Source organism: Gigantopelta aegis, chromosome 7 (assembly GCF_016097555.1).
Source record: "Gigantopelta aegis isolate Gae_Host chromosome 7, Gae_host_genome, whole genome shotgun sequence".
Lineage (NCBI taxonomy): Eukaryota > Metazoa > Mollusca > Gastropoda > Neomphalida > Peltospiridae > Gigantopelta > Gigantopelta aegis.
Genome location: NC_054705.1, coordinates 31,657,624 through 31,683,285, shown reverse-complemented (window position 1 = coordinate 31,683,285; position 25,662 = coordinate 31,657,624). Strand labels below are relative to the sequence as shown.

The 25,662-nt window shown below is 39.3% G+C and overlaps 1 protein-coding gene across 3 annotated transcripts in view; it reads left to right on the top strand.

The window, feature by feature from the left end:
• Positions 1-444: 444 nt before the first annotated feature.
• The window catches only part of LOC121377689 (phosphatidate phosphatase LPIN2-like), a 37,677-nt gene continuing 12,459 nt past the window's right edge, over positions 445-25,662 (top strand). For 2 of the 3 annotated variants that reach the window (XM_041505768.1, XM_041505770.1), the window contains exons 1-8: positions 9,355-9,568; positions 11,297-11,536; positions 13,011-13,109; positions 15,169-15,710; positions 17,048-17,238; positions 18,169-18,280; positions 20,713-20,985; positions 22,745-22,814. In XM_041505768.1, the coding sequence (XP_041361702.1) occupies positions 11,351-11,536; positions 13,011-13,109; positions 15,169-15,710; positions 17,048-17,238; positions 18,169-18,280; positions 20,713-20,985; positions 22,745-22,814 (1,473 nt within the window). In that variant the 5' untranslated portion in view covers positions 9,355-9,568; positions 11,297-11,350. Of the gene's footprint in view, positions 569-9,354; positions 9,569-11,296; positions 11,537-13,010; positions 13,110-15,168; positions 15,711-17,047; positions 17,239-18,168; positions 18,281-20,712; positions 20,986-22,744; positions 22,815-25,662 lie in introns of those variants that run through there. The other variant, XM_041505769.1, reaches the window with a different exon arrangement.

The following is a 25,662-nucleotide window of genomic DNA, read 5'->3' as shown; positions in this document are numbered from 1 at the left end:
ATGTTTAAAATTAAGCTTTAAAGAAAAAAAAAAAACAAGAAAAAAAAAACAAGAAGGGGAAAAAATGTATGCGGTTAAGTAGCCTACATTGTATATAGATAGCTACGTCGATTGTAGCATTCAAGTTGAAAAGGGCACCGTCGATAACATTTAACAGTAAATAAGGTCAAAATATTTAGCGATCCTTCCCCAGTGGAAATTGTGGTAACGTTACCACCACTGTACACCGGTTACATATATATATGTTCGCTATGCGTAGTTACAGTTTATAGCTATGAGCCATAACGTCACACTCTTGTACACATGATCTGTATGTCGTCTGCACATCATCACCTTTAATCCACCTGTATTGTGACATCACCAATGACAACGGGCATACCCCCAGTGATACTCACATCTGATTGGCTTATACCATCTAAAGCGCCACACTGCTGGGTGAAGGCCGTTATCCTCGTGTTAATATTTGTACGCGAGAGGTTTATAATAACAATACACCAACTGTGTTGATAGATAATAGCTGACCGAGTTATCAGTTGAAAACAAAATCGCTACACAAGTGTGTAACAAGGTAAGGAATCTTTTACTATTTACTGTGATACAGTATTTATTTGGTTTCATTTTCAGATCTAGAAGTGGCGTAGGAATCTTAAATACACATTTTTATGAAAATGGGGGTATGCTACAGCAGTTTGTTGCGCACTGAACAGTATTGACAGTGGCGTAGGAAGCCTTTGCTATATCCCCCCCAAAAAGTGTGTAAGGGGTGGGGTTATTCTAGGCACACATCATGAGCGTATATTATTTTATATTTACACATTTTACACTATTATAAAGGAAATATAAAGCAAAATATCTGAAAAGTGGGGGTGTGGGGTACATTCCCCCTGTGCGTTTTCCTACGCCAGTGCAGATGTACAACAACAGATTAAGTAAAAAGGTAACCCCAGGATTAGATGTTTGAAGATGACACATTTCAATTGCACATCGAAAACGGAAAATCGGCAATGCCGTAAAGATTGCTGTGGAGTTTTTAATTCTCCACGGCATTAAAGTTTTGGGGTTTTCGCCTTTGACTATATTTTTAAGGCCTTCCCCCCCCCCCCCCCTTACATGTGTTTTTTTCTTTTTTTTTCGGTCCGCTTCATTTTTTTTTTAGCTACGCTAGTGAGTAAGTAAATTTATTGTTATTAAATTATTCTAGGCACATACATCATGAGCGTATATTATATTTGGAATATTGATTGTGAGTTACCATGTTTTAGGTGTGGTCACAATGTTTAACTGGGATTAATGCAGGATTCTGAAAAGGAAATCGTAGCTGCTCTCAGCACCCCGTCACGAAATAATTAATTCCCCCACCACTTGAAATGGCTTTCAAGAAGGCTCTCGACTCTCTAGTGTATGGGTAGAATCAATTACATCAGGGGCGTATCCATAATGTGTGGAAGGCTAATCAGCTGCGCTTCTAAAGAGAGCGAAATTTGTATAAGAGGGGAGGGTGTAGGCGGTGTGCTCCCTGGAATTTTTAAAAATAAAGATGCTCAAACTTAAGGCGCGTTTTCAGGGCAATTTATTGTCGATGATCTTTCTTTTCTTTTTTTAAATCGAAAAGAAATTAAAAAGTGCACTTCAAACGGGCGGTGGTGGGGGGGGGGGGGGGTCAGGGTCCCCTGTGACCCCCTCCCCTTCTTGATCCACCAATATACATCCTGGCCACCGAAAAGGGTGAATGATCGTGTGTTTTAACTAAAGCTTCAGTCACACATTCAGGATTTTTACTGCCGTCCTTGATAGGACCATTCCCGATTAAAATTTGTCAAAAGTCTGATCAAGATCCTGTGATTCGTGGCGGGAAATCACGACAATCAGACATTGTTCAGGAAGCGTCCCGATTCAGCGGTTTCCAGCCGAATTCGTCCCGATTCTCCAGTTCTCAATCCGATTCTGATCCGATTTGTATCTTTCGCATGGTAAAAAAACTACCAAATCTGTCCCGACAGCGTCCCGATTCTCCCGAATGCGATCCGACAGAGATCCGACAGTGAACCGACGTTGAAGGAAGACATCCGTTACAAAACCATTAGTCACGTGATAGTCCAGATCATGCCCGTTCATCACGACAGCGTCCCGATCCACAGGACACCATCCAGATAACACAGGACATTGTTACGATTTTGATCCGATACAGCAGAATCTGTCACGACATAGTCACGATTGTAATCTGACTAGACAAAATCGGCCGAGTTTCCCGAATGTTACGGGACGCACCTAACTGTCGGGAGTGCTTAACCGACCTCTCCGGACCATTCCCGATCCGTAGGACTCTGTTGTTACAAACGTATACGACTGCGTTCAGACAATGATAGGACATTCCAGATCATTGAGGATAGTAATCCGACTTTTTCACTTTTCGTGTCGTAGCGCTGTCTGATTTCAAACGGGACCCATAATCGGCACTGTGTGAACGCCGCATAACAGTCTGTGGAAATAAATGTTTTATTTAACGACGCATTCAACACGTTTTATTTACGATTATATGGCCTCAGACATATGGTTAAGGACCACACAGATATTGAGATAGGAAACCCGCTGTCGTCACTTAATGGTCTACTCTTTTTAGATTAGCAGCAAGGGATCTTTTATATGCACCATTCCACAGACAGGATAGCACATACCACGGCATTTGGTCTGGTTTTACCATCATAATTTTTATGTTTCACTTGAAATATTATCTCAAGCGACTTTGAGAAGAGAGTAGCCACCAGCAAAACGAACAAACAAAATCCAACCAAGAAAAATAAAAAGTGGAAATTATTATTAAGACTTTTAACATGGTCTGGCGTGTATGGTCCCGGTTGAAATAGAAACGCACTACAGATCTGGCAACAGACGACAGACAACATGCGCTATAGACCGGCCTCGGTGGCGTCGTGGTTAGGCCGTCGGTCTACAGGCTGGTAGGTACTGGGTTCGGATCATGGGATTTTTAACCCAGATACCGACTCCAAACCCTGAGTGAGTGTTCCGCAAGACTCAATGGGTAGGCGTAAACTACTTGCACCGACCAGTGATCCATAACTGATTCGACAGAGGCCATGGTTTGTGCTATCCTGCCTGTGGGAAGCGCAAATAAAAGATCCCTTGCTGCTAATCGAAAAGAGTAGCCCATGTAGTGGCGACAGCGGGTTTCATCTCAAAATCTGCGTGGTCCTTAACCATATGTCTAACGCCATATAACCGTAAATAAAATGTGTTGAGTGCGTCGTAAAATAAAACATTTTTTTTTTTTTTTTTTTTTTACATGCGCTATATTAACGCATAGCCATATTAGCAGCTGCACAATGTGCGAACTTTACTTTTTCGTTTTTCTTATACACTACATGAAAGGTAGATTATATTATATATATATATATACTCTTCAAAAAAAGAAACGCAAAAGGGTACAAATGGGTTATAACTCCGATTTTATGTTTCCTACCGGTTCATGCTTTGTGAATATAAGGTCATTGCATGTCCCAAACACATTCCCACGGTTACATTCGATAAAACGCAGCTACTGTACAATAAAGTTCCAAAATGTGAATATTCGCAAAAACGCAGCCACGTGCAAACCATGTCACCACTGCACGTGCGTTGTCTGCACGTGCAACATGAACACCGACAGTATAAAAGTGCAGGGTGTTCGCTTGCCTGGCCTCTGTATCTGGCCGACAGTTGACAATCCAGGACATGCCACGTCTCAGTGAACCGCAGTGAAACCATCCATCGGCCGACTAGACGCAGGCGAATCCAGAACGGCCGTTGCCAGGGCATTCCATGTGTCCCCAAGCACCATCTCCAGACTGTGGGACCGTTACCAGCAACATGGATCAACACGTGACCTCCCTAGATCCGGTCGACCACGGGTCACTACCCCCGGGCAGGACCGCTACATCCGGGTACGCCACCTTCGGGAACGATTGACTACTGCCACCTCCACAGCCACAACAATACCAGGTTTGCGCAGGATATCCGACCAGACCGTACGGAACCGCCTACGTGAGGTAGGAATTCGTGCCAGACGTCCAGTTCGAGGTGTCATCTTAACACCACAACACCGTCGACTCCGACTGCAGTGGTGCCAGATTCATCGACAATGGCCTCAACTGCGATGGAGACAGGTGTGGTTCAGTGACGAGTCCCGATTTCTGCTCCGACGTCATGATGGAAGATGTCGCGTGTATAGGCGTCGTGGTGAACGTTATGCGACAAACTGCGTGCAGGAAGTGGACAGATTCGGCGGGGGTAGTGTCATGGTGTGGGCAGCCATCTCACACACTGGCAGAACTGACCTGGTCCACGTGCAGGGCAACCTGAATGCACAGGGCTACATTGACCAGATCCTCCGGCCACACATCGTTCCAGTTATGGCCAACGCCAACGCAGTGTTCCAACATGACAACGCCAGGCCTCACACAGCACGTCTCACAACGGCTTTCCTACAGAACAACAACATTAATGTCCTTCCTTGGCCATCGACATCACCGGATTTGAACCTAATTGAGCATCTATGAGACGAGTTGGACCGACGCCTCCGACAGCGACAACCACAGCCCCAGACCCTGCCCGAGCTGGCAGCAGCCTTGCAGGCCGAGTGGGCCACCATCCCTCGGGACGTCATCCGTACTCTGGTTGCTTCAATGGGCAGGCGGTGCCAGGCAGTTGTCAACACACGCGGAGGCCACACCCGGTATTGACTCCAGATGACCTTGACCTTGGTGGTGTGTCCTATCACTTACTCACAATGGACTAGAGTGAATTGTGAACAATCCTGCAACATTTGGTAATTATCGGACTCGCCATTCAATAATTAAATCAATTCTCCAAATGTTACACAATGTGGTTTTGCGTTTCTTCTTTTGAAGAGTATATATCAATGTGAGATTCTCATAATTATTGTTGGTGTTTAGAGAAGACAATTACCATATCTAAAGATATGTGATAAATAGTTACCTCGTGCTTATTTAATCTATAAATCTATATAGTATGAAACAAACGTGTCAGTGGACTACAGGCCCGGGAGGAAATCGGGTTATTCGATCATCTCTCAGCTGTAATCAAGATTATGAAGCAACGGCGTTATCAAAGGAACCAGGAGGGTACAGTGGGCGTGATCTAGTTATGTCGGTATCTTAGAGCGCTTGCTCGGAATGCTTGGGTCGGGGGGATCGACCCGCCACTTGATTGGTATTTCTTAAACCCACATCTTATTTACGGTTATATGGCGTCAGACATATGGTTAAGGACCACACAGATATTGAGAGAGAAAACCCGCTGTCGCCACTTCATGGGCTACTCTTTTCGTTTAGCAGCAAGGGATCTTTTATATGCACCATCCCACAGGCAGGGTTGTATATAGGCCTACCACAGCCTTGACATGCCAGTCGTGGTGCACTGGCTGGAACGAGAAATAGCCCAATGGGCCCACCAATGGGGATTGTGACGGAACATGCTCTTAATTTCTTTTCGCCTGTGGCGATATTAATTGTTTTAGAGGGCCGTGTCCAGTCCCAATATGCACTTAAGACCAGATGGGCTTTGTTAAGTAATACCTCCGCGCGACCGTACCCTCTATTACACACCCAGACCAGGTGCGGAGGCCATGTGGCCAGTAGTTACGTAATAACTCCGGTAGAACGGTTTATGACCGGGGGATTTCTGGCGAACTGGCGACAGTATGTCTGGTCATCTAAGAAAAAAATGTCGTCTTGGTTGCTGTGGAAAACTCACATGATAGGGGGGTTACCGCGATGTGCCCCCAGGCGATATTCGGTTTTTGAATAAATAGATAGGATTTTAGAGATATCGGGGAGAAACTTAGGAAGGCTTCCAGGGGGAACGTTGTCCGTCCGGACTGGTAAATATATTATTTCTGCTCTGTTGTATAACCTTGATGTGATTGATGTGACTTTAAATATGACCTAGGGCGCTCGCGATTAGTCGCACGAAATATTGTTAGAACCCAATTGTTCCCCCCCCCCCCCACCCACTTTTTCCTTGCAAATGACGCCCATGATTATACATACATCCGCATAAAAAGATACTAAAGTTGTACAAATATAGTCTTAAGTTATACAAATATACTCTCTGCAGTATGTTTATACAAAAAAATTTAATACTCTTGATTAAATAAAGAAAACACAATTAGATAAACTAATTGAATAAGCGCTACTTCAAGCATATAATTAAATATTTATTAAATAACCCATATGGTAACATATTCTCAATGTATAAAACTAAACATTAATAAATAATCTAAACCAAGTTACATTCATAATATAATTTAAAAAATACACATTTACACAGTACACAATTAGCACGCATGGGCGGATCCAAGGGGGGGGGGGGGACCAGGGGGACGCGTCCCCCCAAAAAATTGTTCAAGTGCCCTCAAAATGTCCAAGTGCCCTTTTTGTTTGTAGAATTTTTTTTTTTTTAAGTAAACAATAATTATATTGTAGATAAATGAAATCAAGATTTTCGTGTACATGCGCAAGCTTGCAGATATGTGTCTGTGTTATTGAGTCTCAATGGGGCCCCATTGAGGTTCTAACGCGAGTGACGCCAATTTACTTCATTATTGCTAGTATATTATGACGTAGAACTGTAGGAATTCATATTAATTGTAAATATCAAAACTTGTAGTAAGGTGCCCTTTTGACGAGTCAATGTGCCCTTCTTTTTTGGTCCCCCCCTAAAAATATTTCCTGGATCCGCCCATGGCACGAGCAGTGAATATATTGCATGGGCCATGACCTAAAGAAACAAACAATAGTCTACCTTTCGTTGTGGACGTAAGGGCGACACAGAGAGTGAAGGTCTTGATCAGTTAACTATAAAACAAATAAAGTAATACTAAAACATGGATCACAACTGTTACATAGCATACATAATATATACAAATACAGACATTTTCTATTTCTTATTGACATGCTAAATGATTACTATTAATTATTAATCATTAGGCTACCACAAGGTTTATTGTAATTATACTTTAATTATTACACCTATATACATCTTTAGATATAACTACATATATAATCCAACTATTAAATAAGCCAACATTACTTCTAAACTAAATAACGTTTATGTCTAATTCTTCACACAGATTTATATTTAATACTAACTATAATTTACAAAACTATAATTACTTCTTAATAATATTTTACTTTATGCATATTAGTATTAAAAAAGTGCAAATAAGAAAAGATAAAGAAAACTAACCTCAGGATTTCAAAGATGGCGAACTTTAAGAGAAGGAAAAACATGTCTTCTTGCCAGGTGAGATTTTAAAAAGAGTAATTAGTCACCAGTTGGCTTAGCCCAAATTAACCAATTGCAGAGCCGTGGTCGATGTCATAGGTCAGTGGTCAACAGTCAAATACCATCCCAAGCTACATTTACTGATCCAAAGTGTGAACCCACTGATTAAAACTCAATGCATGTGTGTTTGTGTACAGTGCAGTGCAATAGCTTAAAATCACTAAAATTCCACCTGGTTACAATTTATTAATGATATTTTGTAAAAAATAATTGAATTATGGCAATGGTCCATAATTCAAAAACTAAAATTGCCGAGAGGGTTGACATGGATTTCACTCCATCATGGTTCAGTTAAAGTGATGCAATAGCTAGATTTGGTTTCCAACAATTAATGTAATTTCTATTTACTATCCATTTTTAGAGAAATAAGGTCCTTAAATCTGTGACAGTATGCCTTTAATAGAACGACTAGATGGTCCGAATGATAAAAGAACTACTGTAATATACAGATTGGTAATGATTACATCTGCGTGCATTTCTCCACGTAGGACAGTTAGGAAATAAAATGTCATGGGAACATAGGTTGGAATAACCCTGAGAGAAACAGTTCCACTCGTAAACAGGCAATAGGCCTACTACGTCACAAATGTGTATTGTTTCATCTGCAATTGTTTACGGCACAATATGTATTTAAAGGTTCCGCATTTTCTAGGGACGCAATGGATGTGTGTGTATGTGGGGGGGGGGGGGGGGGGGGCACCTCCAGAAAAAAAAAACAAAAAAAAAGTACCTTTCTCCTAGACAAATAGCATGGTTCGGAATATCGAAACGTACAAACCAAAACATTATATTATGTTCTGGTGACGTGTGTTCCCTGCGAAAATGTTAAAGTTTATATATAATATTCATATTACTGTTCTCTTTTCATTGATGCCTGATTTATGCATCTGTGGGATCGACCGGCCTCGGTGGCGTCGTGGCAGGCCATCGGTCTACAGGCTGGTAGGTACTGGGTTCGGATCCCAGTCGAGGCATGGGATTTTTAATCCAGATACCGACTCCAAACCCTGAGTGAGTGCTCCGCAAGGCTCAATGGGTAGGTGTAAACCACTTGCACCGACCAGTGATCCATAACTGGTTCAACAAAGGCCATGGTTTGTGCTATCCTGCCTGTGGGAAGCGCAAATAAAAGATCCCTTGCTGCCTGTCGTAAAAAGAGTAGCCTATGTGGCGACAGCGGGTTTCCTCTAAAAACAGTGTCAGAATGACCATATGTTTGACGTCCAATAGCCGATGATAAGATAAAAAATCAATGTGCTCTAGCGGCGTCGTTAAATAAAACAAACAAACTTTACTGTGGGATCGATTAATTAGTAGATAGATAGATTTATCAAAAGTAACTTTTTGAAAAGACCACAACTGGTCAAAGGTTGCGGTATGTGCTTTCCAGCCTGTGGGGAAGTGCATTTAAAAGAGCCCTTGCTGCGTTTGGAAAACTGTAGCGGGTTTCCTCTGATGACTACGTGTCACAATTACCAAATGTCTGACATCCAATAGCCCATGATTAATTAAGCATTGTGCTCTAGTGGTATCGTTAAACAAAACAAACAAACACACTTTTCCAAAAACAAATCAATATAAAAATACTGAAATGACACTTTGCCAAATAGATTTAACTGTAATTTAGCTGTACACTCAGCTATTGTGTGACTGCAAATATTAGGCCTTAAAAACACGGAAGATTTATGTTATTTATAATAGACAGAAATAGCATCAGCGTATATATCTCGTGGTATATTTTTTTTCCCGCTTTCTCGTCGCTGATTGGTTGAAAGTAGGTCTAATACTAGGTACTGTTATGTGTGTCATCTCATTGGGAAAACCGTAAGTAAGCAAAACAAACATTTAAATATGGCGAAATAATGTCATAAATTAACAATAACCAGTAACCAGGTGACTTTTTAAAAGCACAAAAACATTTACTAGCATGCTGTACGTAGTCATAAATAAGAAATTGTTGAAGTCCAGTTTGACGTAGGCCTACTTATTTTCTCGAGAATGCACTTTTAATGTTACAAGCGGATTTAACCTTTGACCTAAAATATCACATGATCGACCCAGTCAACATGGTGGATACTTGGTTGTCGACTGGAGGTCAGACTATTTAAAGATAAAAACGTTATTGTTTCATGGTGGTCGCATGTAATCAGGCAGTAGTAAGAATGTAACATCTACACACAGAATTAGGTTTCAGCAACAAAGTGAGGTATGTTTGCCATGTCTTATTGTAACTCTTAATGCAGGTTTTGATGACCGTGTATTTTGGTTTCGCCAGTCGTAGTGTCCGGGGCGATTTATGATTGATCATTTCATGATAGGTGTAGGGGACCGTTCAGCAATTGCGTAACGCATAATTTGGCATTTTTTACCCCCTTACTTCCTACTTCACCATGGTAATGATACTAATCGTAGGTATAATATCCGCCCGGTCCCCTCCATTATTATTTTTAGTTAGGGTTGAGGGTTACGGGGTTAGGTTAGGGTTAGGGTTGGGGTTATGGCTGGGGTTAGGACTAGGGTTGGAGTTAGGGTTAGGGTTAGGGGAAGGGGGGACCGGGCGGATATTTTTCCCTAATCGTATACGGTCGTGGTGGTGTTTTTTGGTTTATTAACATTTTGTCAACTTTGGACGTTGACATGATGACATCTCCATATCAAAGGCTCAAAAGACTAACCTTAACCATATCCCTAAAACTACCCTAACCATTGAAAGGGTTGTAATGGTCGAACTCATGCCCAAAACCAATATCAACATAAACGATGGATCGTTCGTGCAAAAGCTGTAATCATTCATAAAAAAATCTTGAAAAACATTTAATTTTTTTAAAGAAAATAAGCCTTCCCGTGTGAGAAAGATACAATGTATCTGTTTGAAATCAGCATCACAGTCGATACAAAGTCAGCACCATGGTGATGCAAAGTCAGTGATGTCTTTAGAAGTCTTGAAAAAGTTTAGTAACATAGTTGCACGTTGCCTTTGATTATTTCACTACGTGCACAAAAGCATATGCTGTTCAGAAATTGAAGAGACTGTCCTGGCTTTCAGCCATAGTAACATAAGAGTTCCGCCCCCCTTCCCAGGCATCGAAATAAGCATTGTGTCTGGTAACCCATTTACAGGTTACCACAAAATATAGCCTGGTAACCTATAGGTTACCACAACTATATGAAAGTTAGAATTGAATTCCTGTTACTGCTACTTTTAACGTGGACATTCTGAAATTGTATCGGTGCGTGCGAACATCGGTACGAGAAACAAAATCCTGAAGTAAATTTATTTAGTGGGCGCTGCATAAACGCGGATTGCCGAGATTGCTTGGAATTGCACAAGTGCGCGCGAACATAGATGCAATTCCTTACAAGAAAATGAAACGCAGAAGTCCGGAATGCATTGCCTGGTTTACGTTCGGAAACAAAACTACCATTATGTTGAAATGTTTGTCGAGAACGAAACACCGTTCTCAACTTTTCTTACATGTGGTAACCTCCCGGTAACCTGAACGACCGTTGTCGACTTATTTCGATGCCTGCCTTCCCCCACTCGCTCGATGCGCAGTAAGTGTGGGATCGATCCCCACCATTGGGCCCATTGGGCTATTTCTTGTTCCAGCCAGTGCACCACGACTGGTATATCAAAGGCCGTGGTATGTACTACCCTGTCTGTGGGATGGTGCATATAAAAGATCCCTTGCTGCTAATCGAAAAGAGTAGATCATGAAGTGGTGATAGCGGGTTTCCTCTCTCAATATCTGTATGGTCCTCAGCCAAAAAAAATATAAAATAAAAAATGTGTTGAGTGTGTTGTTAAATAATATATTTCTTTTCCTTTGTTGCTAATCTAGAAATATCGCTAAGTCAAGATTTTGAAAGCAAAATGTTCCTAGAATGATTTTCTATTTAAAAAAAAAAATATATATATTTATTTATTTTACAGGTATTCTTGTTGCTGTTCACTGAATACAACTTGTGAAACGACTGTTTGAGGAGAATGAGCATTGGTATTGTGGGGCGTTTCCTCTCGAATGTGAAGGGCCTGTACAATGAGATCAACTCGGCCACGCTGACCGGGGCTATCGATGTGATCATCGTCCAACAGTGCGACGGCTCCTTCCAGTCGTCTCCCTTTCACGTCCGCTTCGGCAAGATGGGCGTCATCAGGGCCAGACAGAAAGTGGTGAGTAAACTAGTTACGTTCAAATTTATCGATTATAATCGTCAGTCGTCTCCTTTCACATCCACTTCGCCAAAATGGGCGTTATCAGGGCCAGACAGAAAGTGGTGAGTAAACTAGTTACGTTCAAATTTATCGATTATGATCGTCAGTCGTCTTCCTTTCATGTCCACTTCAGCAAAATGGGGTCATCAGGGCCAGACAGAAAGTGGTGAGTAAACTAGTTACATTCAAATTTATCGATTATAATCGTCGGTCGTCTACCTATCATGTCCACTTCGGCAAGATGGACGTTATCAGGGCCAGACAGAAATTCAGGCATGGCGGAGCAGGGTGGGGTGGGGCTGGGGGGGCTCTAGCCCCTCGAATTATTTGAATTAAAAATATTATTGGTAGTAAATCTTAGGGCAGAGATACATTTTACTTGCAGAATGCAGGAAATTGTATTTTAGGACATCTAGTTTTCACAATTTTAAGGGGAGCATACCCCTGAATCCCCTAGAAACTTTGCTTTGAGTCCTTGATCTCAGTCAGCCCCCCCCCAATTTCGATTTGCTTTTTGCCGTGCCTGATAATGTACAAGCTACTGATGCCCAAGGAAGTCCAATTAAAAAGCTGCACATATATAGTCATATTGCCTTTTCTGTTACCAGCTACTGATGGAAAAATGAAACCGTGAGACAGGCAACTGACCAATTTTTATTAAATTTGAGACTGGTTCAAGTCTTTTGAGAATCACAATGCACATCGGTTGATTGATGTAGATAAATAAACGTGCAGAAACAGCGCCATTAAATGGATAGGAAATTGTGCCAGTAATAGAAACAAACAGGTGCTCTGTATCGAGAAGAATGACAGAAGTGGGAAGGGCAAACACATGTTTAAACATTTATAATTTTGGTCTCAAAGATCAAGAATCAGTCCCAGACCAGCAAAATGGTTCTTTTCCCCACCCCTGACATACATGTATATATGTCAAAATTATCAAATGTTTGGCATTCAATAGCCGTTGATTTTCACATGGTTGACATGGATTTTATGATTGTTAAATAAAAAGGAGCTTTAACTAACATATGGCTGTCAACATGAATTTTCTGTTGTTTTTATTTTGTTAAAAGAAAATTTAAAACTTTGACTTCCATTTGATTTACATGGATTTTCTGTTGTTAAAGAAAAACAAATTATAACTTTCATATGGTTGACGTGGATTTGTTTTTGTTTTTATGTTGTTAAAGAATTGTGTTTAACTTTCATAGTTGACCTGGATTTTATGTTGTTTTATGACATTAAAAAACCCTAAATCTTTTAACTTTCATATGGGGTTGACCTGGATTTTATGTTGTTTTATGACATTAAAAAACCCTAAATCTTTTAACTTTCATATGGGGTTGACCTGGATTTTATGTTGTTTTATGCATTAAAAAACCCTAAATCTTTTAACTTTCATATGGGGTTGACCTGAATTTTCTGTTTTTAGGTTGATATTGAAATCAATGGTGAACCTGTCGACTTACAGATGAAACTAGGAGAGGCTGGGGAGGCTTTCTTTGTGGAAGAGATTGTCGAATCTTTTGAGGTATTGTTTTATTTTAACTTGTTATTAAAATTTGGGGGTGGGACATAGCTCAATGGTACAGCACTCGCCTGATGCGCAGTCGATCTAGGATCAATCCCCGTTGGTGGGCCCATTGGGCTATTTCTCGTTCCAGCCAGTGCTCCACAACTGGTGTAAAAAAAAGGCCGTGGTATGTACTGTCCTGTCTGGGGTGGTTCATATAAAAGATCCCTTGCTGTTAATTGGAAAGAGTAGCCCATGAAGTGGCAACAGCAGGTTTCCTCTCTCAATATCTGTGTGGTCCTTAACCATATGTCCAGCGCCATATAACCATAAATAAAATGTGTTGAGTGCGTCGTTAAATAAAACATTTCTTTCCTTTTTTTTATTAATATTTGTTGTCATACTCTCTGTATAAAATTAGCAATATAATGTTTAACAAACATAATGATGGTTTGTTTGAAACATTATTCCCTGCATGGGTTACAGGCATTTCTCTCATCCCAAGCAAAAATGCCCACCACCTATGGTGTACTCCCTTCCCCCCACAGCATGACTGCATATTGAGCCTTTATGGTTTACAGGTATCTCTTACATTTGTTTCACTGCCAGACCATGATCCTGACTTCAGTATCAATTTCAGTTAGCAATTTTAATTTATATAAGAAATGTTTTGTAATGTGTTTTGTGGATTTATTGATGTATAATAGTCATAAATTGTATCAAATCACGAAGCATCACAAAGTTATTTTAAATAAAATATCGCAATGCAATGCTGAATAAAATATTCCTTTGGGATCAATGAATCACTCCCTTCAATTTTGTTTTTCACAGTGAGGTATGGATCTCTGATCATAAAAGTTATGAAATTTGTCTCTTTTTCTTTTGTTTTTTTCCCCGGAAGTCTCATCTCGTAATTTCTAGTGTCCTTTCCATGACCCATGGGGCTATGTCTCGTTCCAGCCAGTGCTCCACAACTGGTGTAACAAAGGCTGTGGTATGTACCATCCTGTCTGTGGGATGGTGCATATAATAGACCCCATGCTGCTAATCGAAAAGAGTAGCCCATGAAGTGGCGACAGTGGGTTTCCTCTCTAAATATCTGTGTGGTCCTTAACCATATGTCTGATGCCATATAACTACAAATAAAATGTGTTGAGTGCATCGTTAAATAAAACATTTCCTTCCTTCCTTCCTGATTTGACATAATGACGTCACTTTCTGAGGTTTATCGAAGAATAACATTCAGCTTTTTTTTAGCAATATCATCCAATTAGAATATAGTAAATTGTATAACAGCTTAAAGTTTGTAATTATATTATTTATAAAATTAGGTAAAAATTTCATTGACCTTTTTTTCACATTTTAATTTATATAAAAAGGTATAAAATTATTTTCAGTTGATGAAAGGTGTGGAGTATTAGAATCTTCAACCCCATCTTCATAAATCAAGGCTAATATTCGTTCCTCGTATTCAGCCTTGATACATGTCGTCAAGAAATCGTGCCACAAAATGCTTAAATTTCATTGGATGCGATGAGATCTGATTGCAACGAATCGCAACGCTCCTTATAGATTCCCTTGTTATTGTAAACAAAGATGTCAGCGTCCGTGGAAACGTGTCATGTTTGTCACGATATGTTAAAAAAAAAGTTTCGGCGGTTAATTTTTGATATTGCTTTCAAGATTGTCACATGTTACCGATGCTGTGATTGGTCAGCGATGTCATTGTGTAAGGGACATAATCGGTGTTACAAATTTTCTTCCAATAGAGGGCGCTAGTAGTGGATATCAGTAATCTTGACTACATGTATCAAGGCTGAATACGAGGAACGAATATTAGCCTTGATTTATGAAGATGCTTCAACCCCTGCAATCAGCAATGCCTATTGAGATTGCCGTGGAGTTTTTCATTCTCCGCGGCACATTTTCGCTGTGGATTATATTAGAATGTTTTTTGTACGGCATCTTTTTTTGCTGTGGTAATTTTCTTAATAGCAGGGATTGAATCTTGCAAGATGGATCTCTGATCATAAAAGTTATAAGACGTGTTTGTTTTACTTTTCTTTTTTTCCCCCAGGAAGTCCCACCATACCTAGCTACATCTCCTATTCCATCCACGTCTGTGCTGATGAAGGAAGGTCTCACCATGCAACAGTCGGACAGGTCAAAGGTCGAACAATGGCAGCAGACGTCGCTCAAAGAACTGATCAAAGACGGACAGTCACATGACTCCGACAAATACAACATCATTCAGAACATTCTGCACAAAGACCTAAAGAGCGACAGTTCTCACGATGAACTCTCCCAGGTGAAAGGGGTTGTACCACGTAGGAAAGTGTTCAAGAAGAAGAAGCAGAAATCGGGTAAATCATCGCCGAGGGTTTTACAGGTCCAGAGTGCCGAGAACGACAGTATATTTGAACTCGAGGTTTCGCACTCGTCCGAGGAGGAGTTGGAAGCCCATCTGTCTAAGAGCGCCAGTATGCCGCTGACGGAGATTCAACTCTTGCCTGATGAGTGGACTCACCCGAAAATGGCAAGCTTGCGGCGAAACGCAACGTACGACAACTTTCTTCACCCTCTGAGTGAACCTGAAGTGGAGATCAGTCCACCAATCAGGTCAGTCAGCTTTACTTCATTCTTAATTTGTTTGGTTTTTTTTTTTTTTTTTTAATTCCCGTCCTCCCCTTTTAAAAAAAATTCTCTCCCCCCACCCGTTTTTTTTTGTGTCCCACTGCCCATTTTCTTTCTCTCCTTAGAATCCATCAAATTTTTTTCCCAATCTGATGGCTGCTCCTATCTTTTAATTTCTTTTGCTGTCCACCTCCACATCCCAGTCCTTGTTTCTCCAACTGTTTTCAATTTCTTTTCTTCCTGATCTGAATGCTTCTATCTTTCAACTTATGTCGCTATCCACCTCCACATCCCAGTCCTTGTCTCTCCAACCGCTTTCCTTTTTCTCCTTTGAATTCTATCTCACTTTCCCCCCCGATCTGAATGCTCCCGCTATCTTTCAACTTCTTTTGCAGTCCACCTCCACATCCCAGTTCTTATCACTCTAACCACAACAGGTGCTTGTCTCGTGTGACTATCTGTGGCATGCACCTGCCATTTCTCATTTAATAACTTTAGCTGTGGGCTTAGTTGGACCACTTCAAAGAGTGTTCAGTGGTTATTTCTGGCCCTAAACACACCACATATGGGTCTGGTGAGTCTGGTACTATCAAAATATAACATGTTCTATGTAGTCTGCTGCCAGATCTGTTGTGGTGTGTTTTGTCTATTCGACTGTTTTTGACTGATGCCATACTCAGCGGTCACAGACCAAGCTCTGGTGTGTTCTGAATGGGCCTAAGGACTGATTTCCATATAACCAGTTCCATGGATGTTTACAAACTTGGAAATGCACATTTTACACATTCATTAATTTTAACATGTGTTTTTAGCAGTTCCCACAATAATCTCATATGATCAAAGTTGATGGAAATTTGGTCCATAATGAAGTGTATGAACTCTGTGTAATACAGATGTTTGTTTTGCTTGATAATGAAGTTTATTATCTATATGGTTTAACATAACCGAGTTAATAATAATCATATGTAGTACACGTGTAATGACGTTATTTTGGGAAGCGACGTCATAACATGACGTGGCTTCTCCAGCCCTAGCTGATGTCATTTCATCGTCTACTAGTTGTGGCTGAAACATTTTGAGTTGGGTCTTGTTATTCATAAAGAAAACAACAATAATAATATGGATAATAAAGAAATTATTACACTCGCGTGTGAGTCGTACTGATTTCACGAACCTCGTGTCAGGATTTATGCATTACCCTCGCTCTTGCTCAGGCAATACAAAAATCCTGACACATCTCGTAAAATCAGTATGACACACAAACTCGTATAACAATCTCTATGTATGAACTCTGTAATACAGATGTCGTTTGTTTATTTCAGCCCGCTGCCGACACGCCCCCCTTCACCTAAGAGTGACACAGAGGTGGATTTACAGCACACAGAGGATTCGAAGATAATGATGTTAATGGAGGACAGTGCCACATGGGAATGGGGTTCCTTTCCCACCAAGCCACCGTCCGAAGCCAATGACAGTCTGGATGTCATCGACAACGCCAGTGTCATGCGGAAAGGTAGGGTTGAAGGCATAGATCCAGGAATTTTTGCACTGGGGGAGATGTACATGCTACTACTTAAATGGAAGTTGTATATTAGTGGTGAATGCACTTTAAAATAAGTGGAACATTTTTGGAGGAAGCGATACCCTCTCGACTCACCCACTCCTGGATCCATGCCTGGTTGGTAATTAAAGAAAGTGTTACAGGATAAATAGAATTTGTTGCTCTTCTTTTTAATAAGTAAAATATCAACCTAGTTAATTGGTATTATTTTGAGGTACATACAGATTAACAAAGATTCTGTTGATGTTTTCCGTATCAAAAAACACTCATGATGAATCCTCTGTTTAGTTGTTGAAAGTTTGTTTAATCAACACTGAATTAAAATGTTATTTTAGAAGTGTTACAGGTAAAATAGAATTCGCTACTCACATTTTTAATAAGTAAAATATCAACCTAGTTAATTGGTATTATTTTGAGGCACATACAGATTAACAAAGAGTCTTTTGATATTTTCCTTCAAAAAGCATTCATGATTAATCCTCTGTTTACATAGACGTACAGGCTCCCATTTTTGTAAGGGGGCAGGCAAGGTTTTGTCCAAATTAGAAGAAAATGCCCTAATTTGGATAACATTTATTCATATTATCATTACTACCAAACAGCAGTATAGGGCTGCAAACGAATTGCTACACATTTTTATATGGATTAGAACTAATTTTAAAGGTAGAATGATGGAAATACATGGTGAAAAAGTCTCAAGTTAGCATGTTTTTCCTGAATATCTGTATAATTTTTGCACGAATTTGAGGTTTTTCTCCAGCACTAGGGGGCAGTCCCCCCCCCCCCCCCCAACCCCCTGTCTCTTACGCTTATGTCTATTTAGTTGTTGAAAGTTTGTTTAATCAACACTGAATTGTCTTGTTTCTGGGTTTTTTAATCTAGACACGTCTCTTGAACAGAAGGTGGATTTTTTGAAAGAGAAAGACAAAGGAATCTACCTAACAGAACTTGAAGATCCAGAAATTGCTAAAATCTATCTGGGAGACCGCAGAGAGTACGTTTTAGAGTTTTTAGTTTACCGTATATCTTCGCCTATAAGTCGAATATTTTTCACCCAAAAATTATTTTATAACTTGGGGGGTCGACTTATAAGAGGGTAAAAAAAATTCACCCAAAAATATTACCGTTTTAGGGATTATTTTACAAGTTTTATTGTTGAAGTATGCCTTGTATTTATACTCAAATATGTTAATTTGACACATTTATTTTTTTTTAACCTTTTTTTTTTGGCATTAGAACGGTTTTGGTTATGCAAAAAGGCGTGCGATCTTACTCACATGCCAATAGAACAGTCCACTTAGTTAAAATAACAGTCATCACTAATAGCAAAAATGTAAACAATACTAACTACCTGTTGCCTGAGTTTATTTTGAAATCTGGTCACTGGCATTAATGGTTGTTCAAACAATGTTTTGTCGGTGATTAACTTCATGAATATTACTGAGCTGACCCTTAAAACAGCTTAGACTGATATATCTGCAGTTCACTAGAGCAATAGGGACATACATAAAAACCAGTGTACTTTCCAGAGTTATCCTCCTTACATGTATTAATATGGCGGCAAAACATGTGATTAACTGATACTTTCAGTTTTATTGTAGTGATCTGTTGTCAGTGTTTATAAATAAAGTTGTTGTCTGTGCACAAAACCATGCTGTACAGTGCCATATGGTAACAGCCAAACAGCTTTCACTGTCTACTAAGGGAATATTTCTTTTTGATGCTATGTTACTTGTTTGCGATGTACAAAATTTGAAAACCGAAGTTTGTAAAATAATTTTCATTTGTTCAAATATTGTACATTATTGTTCTCATGTGCTGAAAATAAGAAATACTTCAATATTTATAAGTTGTTTTTCATGGGTCGACTTATAAACGGGTCAATAAAAAAATACGTTTTCAGGGCTTGAAATTAGGGACTCGACTTATAGCCGAGATCGACTTACAGGTGAAGATATACGGTAGTTTATTGTATGAAACAAAACACACCAAAGTATACAGACTCATGTTGACATTCACTCATACATTCAATACTTGACATCCAATAGCTATTTGCAGCCTACCGTTTTGTTATCATCTGTTACTGGTCCAACCAAAGGAACTATAGGTTTCATCTCCGTCTTTGTCTATTCGTCCATCCGTCTGTCCCACATAGTTTTCTGAATGGGTTTTTTTTTACAATGCCTCGAGATACTGAGATTTTGTAAATAGCTTTATTAAAAGATAAAAACTTTATTGCATATAAACATTCCACATACGGAACTGGATGCAAAACATATGCATAAACAAGAAACAAACAAAATTACTAAATAAGGACTAATTATGGGCAATACATGTATAATCGTGAACAAATTTGCATACCGCACCAGCACAGGCTGGATTTTGGTTTTATGTACCAGTGCAGATAAAGTTTGAATTTCAAGGCGATATACTCATTTTTGGAGAGATATATATGGCCCTTGAACTTAGGAGATATGAAAAAAATTTGGGCCCTGTATGGGACATGTTTTGCTTATATAGCAGTACTCTCAGAATGCTTGTTTTATTTTATTTTATGAAGCAAAACACACATGTTAACATTGACTCATACATTCTCCGTTACCAAATTTACGGGACATCCAATAGCCATTCGCAGCCTACTGTTTTTTTATCACGTTAGTGGAGGGACATATCCCAGTAGTAAGGCGCTCGCTCGATGCGCAGTCAGTGTGGGATCGATCCCTGTTGGTGGGCCCATTGGGCTATTTCTCGTTCCTTCCAGTGCACCATGACTGGTATATCTAAGGCCGTGGTATGTACTATCCTGTCTGTAGGACGGTGCGTATAAAAGATCCCTTGCTGCTAATCGAAAAGGGTAGCCCATGGAGTGGCGACAGAGGGTTTCCTCTATCAATATCTGTGTGGTCCTGTTTAAATCTCGGATCATAACAATAGTTATATTATAGATCACTGTCCATGTTCATCTGTATGCATGAATTGAACTTCACCCTGAATCAGTTTCTATTAGTTTTTGTTAGTTTTAACAGTTTGTTGCTGCTTAGACCATGGATACAAATGTAAAGCAGTGAGTCGGGGCTCTCAACCCCGACACTGTTATATGATCTGGGACAATAAATATGTATTTAAAAAAAAAAAAAAAAAAAAAAAAAATTAAAATATCTGTGTGGTCCTAAACCATATGTCCGACGCCATATAACCGTAAATAAAATGTGATGACTGCGTCATTAAATAAAACATTTCTTTCTTTCTTTAAATTTTTTAAATCACTAATCCCATTGCTAGTGAATTTTATAAACATTTTCGAAGCCCTGGTTCGACACCATATAACCGTAAATAAAATGTGTTGAGTGTGTTGTTAAATAAAACATTTCCTTTCTTCCTTCCTACCGTTTTGTTACCATTGTCTGTTATTTTAACGTCTCATAGGTTCAAAGAGGATGACTCGGAGTCAGGGCGTGGGGCGTCCTTGCCTCAGTCTCCTCACTCGGTGGAAGGAGCCATAGGAGGGCCACCTGTCAACTTTCTCGAGTCTGAAGTCCGCCACCTGGGCCGTGTGTCGCTGTCTCTGTGTGGGGGGCTGTCAGACCCACACGGGATCAGTCTCAACACCTTCATGCAGAAAGTCGTCACCTTCGACGACATCTCCGAGAATCCAAACATGATCAACAATCCCGATCTCGTCGTTAAGATTTTAGACAAGTAAGATGTGTTTTCAGAGTTAACGTTTTTCTGATAGTCTGTACCATTCCGATCAGAAAAGAATCAACAATCCCGATCTAGTCGTCAAGATTTTAGACAAGTAAGATGTGTTTTCAGAGTTAACCTTTTTCTGATAGTTTGTAACATTCCGATTAGAAAGATTCAACAATCTTGATCTCGTTTTTAAGATTTTAGACAAGTAGGATGCATTTTCAGTGTCAACCTTTTTCTGATAGTCTGTAACATTCCAATCAGAAATTTGCAACAGACATGGAAATAAGTCAAGAATTGATTGGATTATGAGAATCAACAATCCTGAGACCGTTGTTAAGATTTTAGACACGTAAGATGCATTGTCAGTGTCAACCTTTTCCTGATAGTCTGTAACATTCCAATCAGAAATTTGTAGTAGGCACGGAAATAAGTCAAGAATTGATTCTAGAGTAGGAGAATCAACAATCCTGATCTTGTTGTTAAGATTTTAGACAAGTAAGATACATTTTCAGTGTCAACCTTTTTCTGATAGCCTGTAACATTCTGATCAGAAATTTGTAGTAGGCACGGAAATAAGTCAAGAATTGTTTAGATTAGGATATTTAACAATACTGATCTCGTTGTCAAGAATTTAGACAAGTAAGATTTGCTTTCAGTGATAGTCAAGGTCGTGTGTTTTTTAAATAAGCTGCAGAGTGAAAGGGATCGCACTTTTTTCATACTATGTAAGTTACTACTATTTATTTATTTATTTCCTCGCTGATTAGTTTGTAAATTGCACACACAAATTGTATTTCTTTGTTATTTCCAAAATACCTTTACTTTTCTTCTTACGTTAAACCAAACTGAAATTATTTACAAAAAAAAACATTTTAATAGAATGATGGAACGGACTATAAATGAACATTTATGCATTGTGCCAGCTGTCATAAGTGAACATAGGAACGTGAAGATTGTAACATAAAACATTTATTGTTCTGTCTTCCATACAGAAGTAAAGTTACAGTTACAGTATGTGCCATTTGTTATATTGGAAGTATAATTGTTGCATAAAAGTTCTAACATTAAAAAAAAATTGAAATCAACAAATGAATTTTTCAGAATCCAAGCAACAATGCTTGACAATACTTAAGTGCCAGTTACAAATTTCTGATCGAAATGTTATGTTAAATAGAGGATACTCCCTCGTGTCTTGTGATATCATAATTTATCAACGAGTGCTGATAAATTATGATGTCACAAGACACGAGGGGGTATTCTTTTTATCATCCATTATCATTCTTTTCATTTGCAACAATTGTAAACAATGTCAGTAATGTGAGTTGAATGTCACTATATTTAGCAGTAGTAGACTCGTTAACTAGCAGAATAACAATGGCGTGATGTCACAGTGATAGGCTTAACGCTGAAACATACACAGTGACATAATAAATACACAGTGACATAATAAAAAGAAGCGATATCTCCTAGGAGAATAATGCAGGAGATATTATAGTGCCAGCGATATCTCCTACAAAATCTGTTAATGGATGATAAAGGAACATTCCCTACTATTAAGTTCAGTCTGTCTACAGGTATTTAGAAATAAAATAAAGTGTTGATATTCGAGGTTCAGCACACCAATACATCTCACGTTTCACATGACAGACTTTGCCTGTTGATGATTAATCTCATACATTTTAAACTGTGGAATATTGTTTGAAAAAAAAACTAATTGTAGAAGAGAAAAATGTTTTTAAAGTGTTGACCATCTTGTATGTTTCAGATACTACAACTGGTCGACAGCAGCTCCCATGATTTTATCACAGATGGTTTTCCACAAAGATCTACCCGAGGTAAGGCTATTAAAGGGACATTCCTGAGTTTGCTGCAATTTTTAAGATGTTATCGACCAACAGAGACTTTTTAACGATTGTAATTACATATCAAATTTATTTTTCTGCATAAAATATTAGTGGCTGTATATTAAACGTGTTTCTGATCATTCTAATATTTGTATTAGGTTAAATTTCATTTTATTTCCTAAACGTAGCCCAGTGGTAAAGCACTCACTTGATGTGCGGTGGATCTGGGATTGATCTCCGTCAGTGGGCCCATTGGGCTATTTCTCGCTCCAGCCAGTGCACCACGACTGGTATATCAATTGCCGTGGTATGTGCTCTCCTGTCTATGGGATGGTGCATATAAAAGATCCCTTGCTGCTAATCAAAAATAGTAGCCCATGAAGTGGCGACAGTGGGTTTCCTCTCTCAATATCTGTGTGGTCCTTAACCATATGTCTGACGCCATATAACCATCAATGAAATTTGTTGAGTGCTTCGTTAAATAAACCGTTGCCTTCTTTCCTGGGGGGATTGCAATTCTCAGTAACTACGTAATGTCCATTCTGGTATACTTAGAAATGACCGCTTGATAAATAAGTTATCACTGACCAACAACAGTTGCTCTGTTAAATGAAAATCTGTTATTGATTAATACCCCCCACCAAGTTTGAAACATTGGTCATGATTGGTATACGGTTCACGCAGATTTGAAAAATGCTTAAATTTTTAACATTTGTACTTAGTTTTGAGTTAAAGTCTGGACATGGTAAGAGATGGTAAGAGATGTTTTGTTTAACAACACCACTAGATCACATTGATTTATTGATCATCGGCTATTGGATGTCAAACATTTGGTAATTTAGACATATCGTCTTAGAGAGGAAATCTGTTACATTTTTTCATTAATGGCAAGGGATCATTTATATGCACCATCCCAGACAGGATAACACATATCACAGCCTTTGATATACCAGTTGTGGTGCACTGGCTGGTAAGAGGTGTTTGAACAGGCATTTATTGTTATCTTTTATTGATAACTGAAAAGGCACACACCTCAGCTATCTGGGCTGTCTGTCCAGGACAGTAGGTTAGTTGTTAGTTGGTTAGAGGTTAGTGAGAGAGAAGAGGGTGTAGTGGCCCCCCCCCCCCCCCCCTACCAGCCCCCCGATCTAAGCCTGCTTTGTAAACTTGAATCGGCAACTTTAAAATAGTGTGTACTAATTTGTACTTGTTTATATATGTTGTGTGTGTTTTAAAAAAATTTGTTTAGAAACTGAATTCTGCTTTTTATTTGTGTAGAAAATTTAATTATTACCAATACAGTTAAAAATATCTTGGTACATATCAAAGTTTTTGTCCCACTAGAACGTTTAGTGGGACGTAACACTTTGACGTCATACAATGACATCATCAGTTGGCACTCTACAGCCTGACCTGAACGTCCACCAAACGAGATCAGTGATACGAATTAATATCGATTGTTGGTAATAAATAGGATATTAAACTCGCTACCATTTTGTATCCTGTTTATATCCCTCTTGAAATAATTTTCATTGACACTCGCTGAAGCAATTGAAAATTATTTCACTTGGGACATAAACATGATTCGAAATGGAAGCTTGTTTAATATCAGTCTAATTAAAATTAGCTCCACTGGTTAATTGACCCCTCCGTATGACGAGTTAACCACGTGCGCCCGCCCCCCCACCCCCCCCCCGTCACACGTGATGCAAGGTTAGACAAACTTTCAACAATGGCTGCCGATTCACATAGGTCGATAGCAAAATCAGCTGATCTGCCGATTACGTTTTCGCCTTAATTTATTTACAAATATCATTGTTTAATTAAAAAGCCATTCAAGTGTTTCACTACAGGGTACATTTACGATGACAATGTGATTTAAATCAACGAAACCATTTTTACTTCAGTAAATCGAAGCACAAGAACCCGGAAGTGACGAACATCGAATGCAACCAAAAGAACGTTTAAAACATCCTATGCTAACTTTTCTTGTCAGGACTGATAAAATTAAAATGTCTTGTTTGTTTCTTTTTTATCTTAATTTTTGTTGTTGTTCGACTTTTATATTAATGGAATTCTGATATGCCGAGAAACGAGAATAGAAGGTGCAGCGACAACCCGGCCAAGACTTGTTTAAAACAGTGACGTCTTTATTTTTGTTCGGGTTGCGTTAAATGTTTTGGGTTTTTTTTTAAAAGGGGGGGGGGGGGGGCATGAGCAGTAACATTTAACATACACGGCATGGGGGAATGCTATCGGTGTACCATAATTTTATGCACGAAACAATGATTTCAGCAGAACTTCACTTTCAGTACCATGTGACGTGTTTCGCAGGAAAACACCGATTTTACTTTAATCGTAGGCTCCGCATAGCTGTCATCGCTGTTGACACATCAGCAGAAGTATATGTTTACTATGATTATGATTCAGTTGGAGGAGACAATTATTTTAACTACTTTTAATGCTAACTATACAAAAACGTTACACATCGAGAAAATTATGTTGTCTAACCTAATGGCGTCCAACCAAAGTTGGGCCCGCGCTCTTTGAACCGCGAAATATGATTGGTCTAGCGCGGTTGTCAATCACGCCGTACGGAGGGGTCAATTACCTGTGCATCTAACAGCACCCCGTTGGAGCTCATGTCCAGTTGACTTTTCATTCGGCCAATCAAAACCTTACTTACAAAATCATGCCAGTGATTTGAAAAGAATTTGAAAACATTCGGGATTATGCCAAGGGTATACAAAATGATTCGAGTGAATTACGAAGTATGCCAGAAATTAATTTCAATATAAATTTTTATATAAAATTTGTTTCTAGACGGAAAAAACACCTG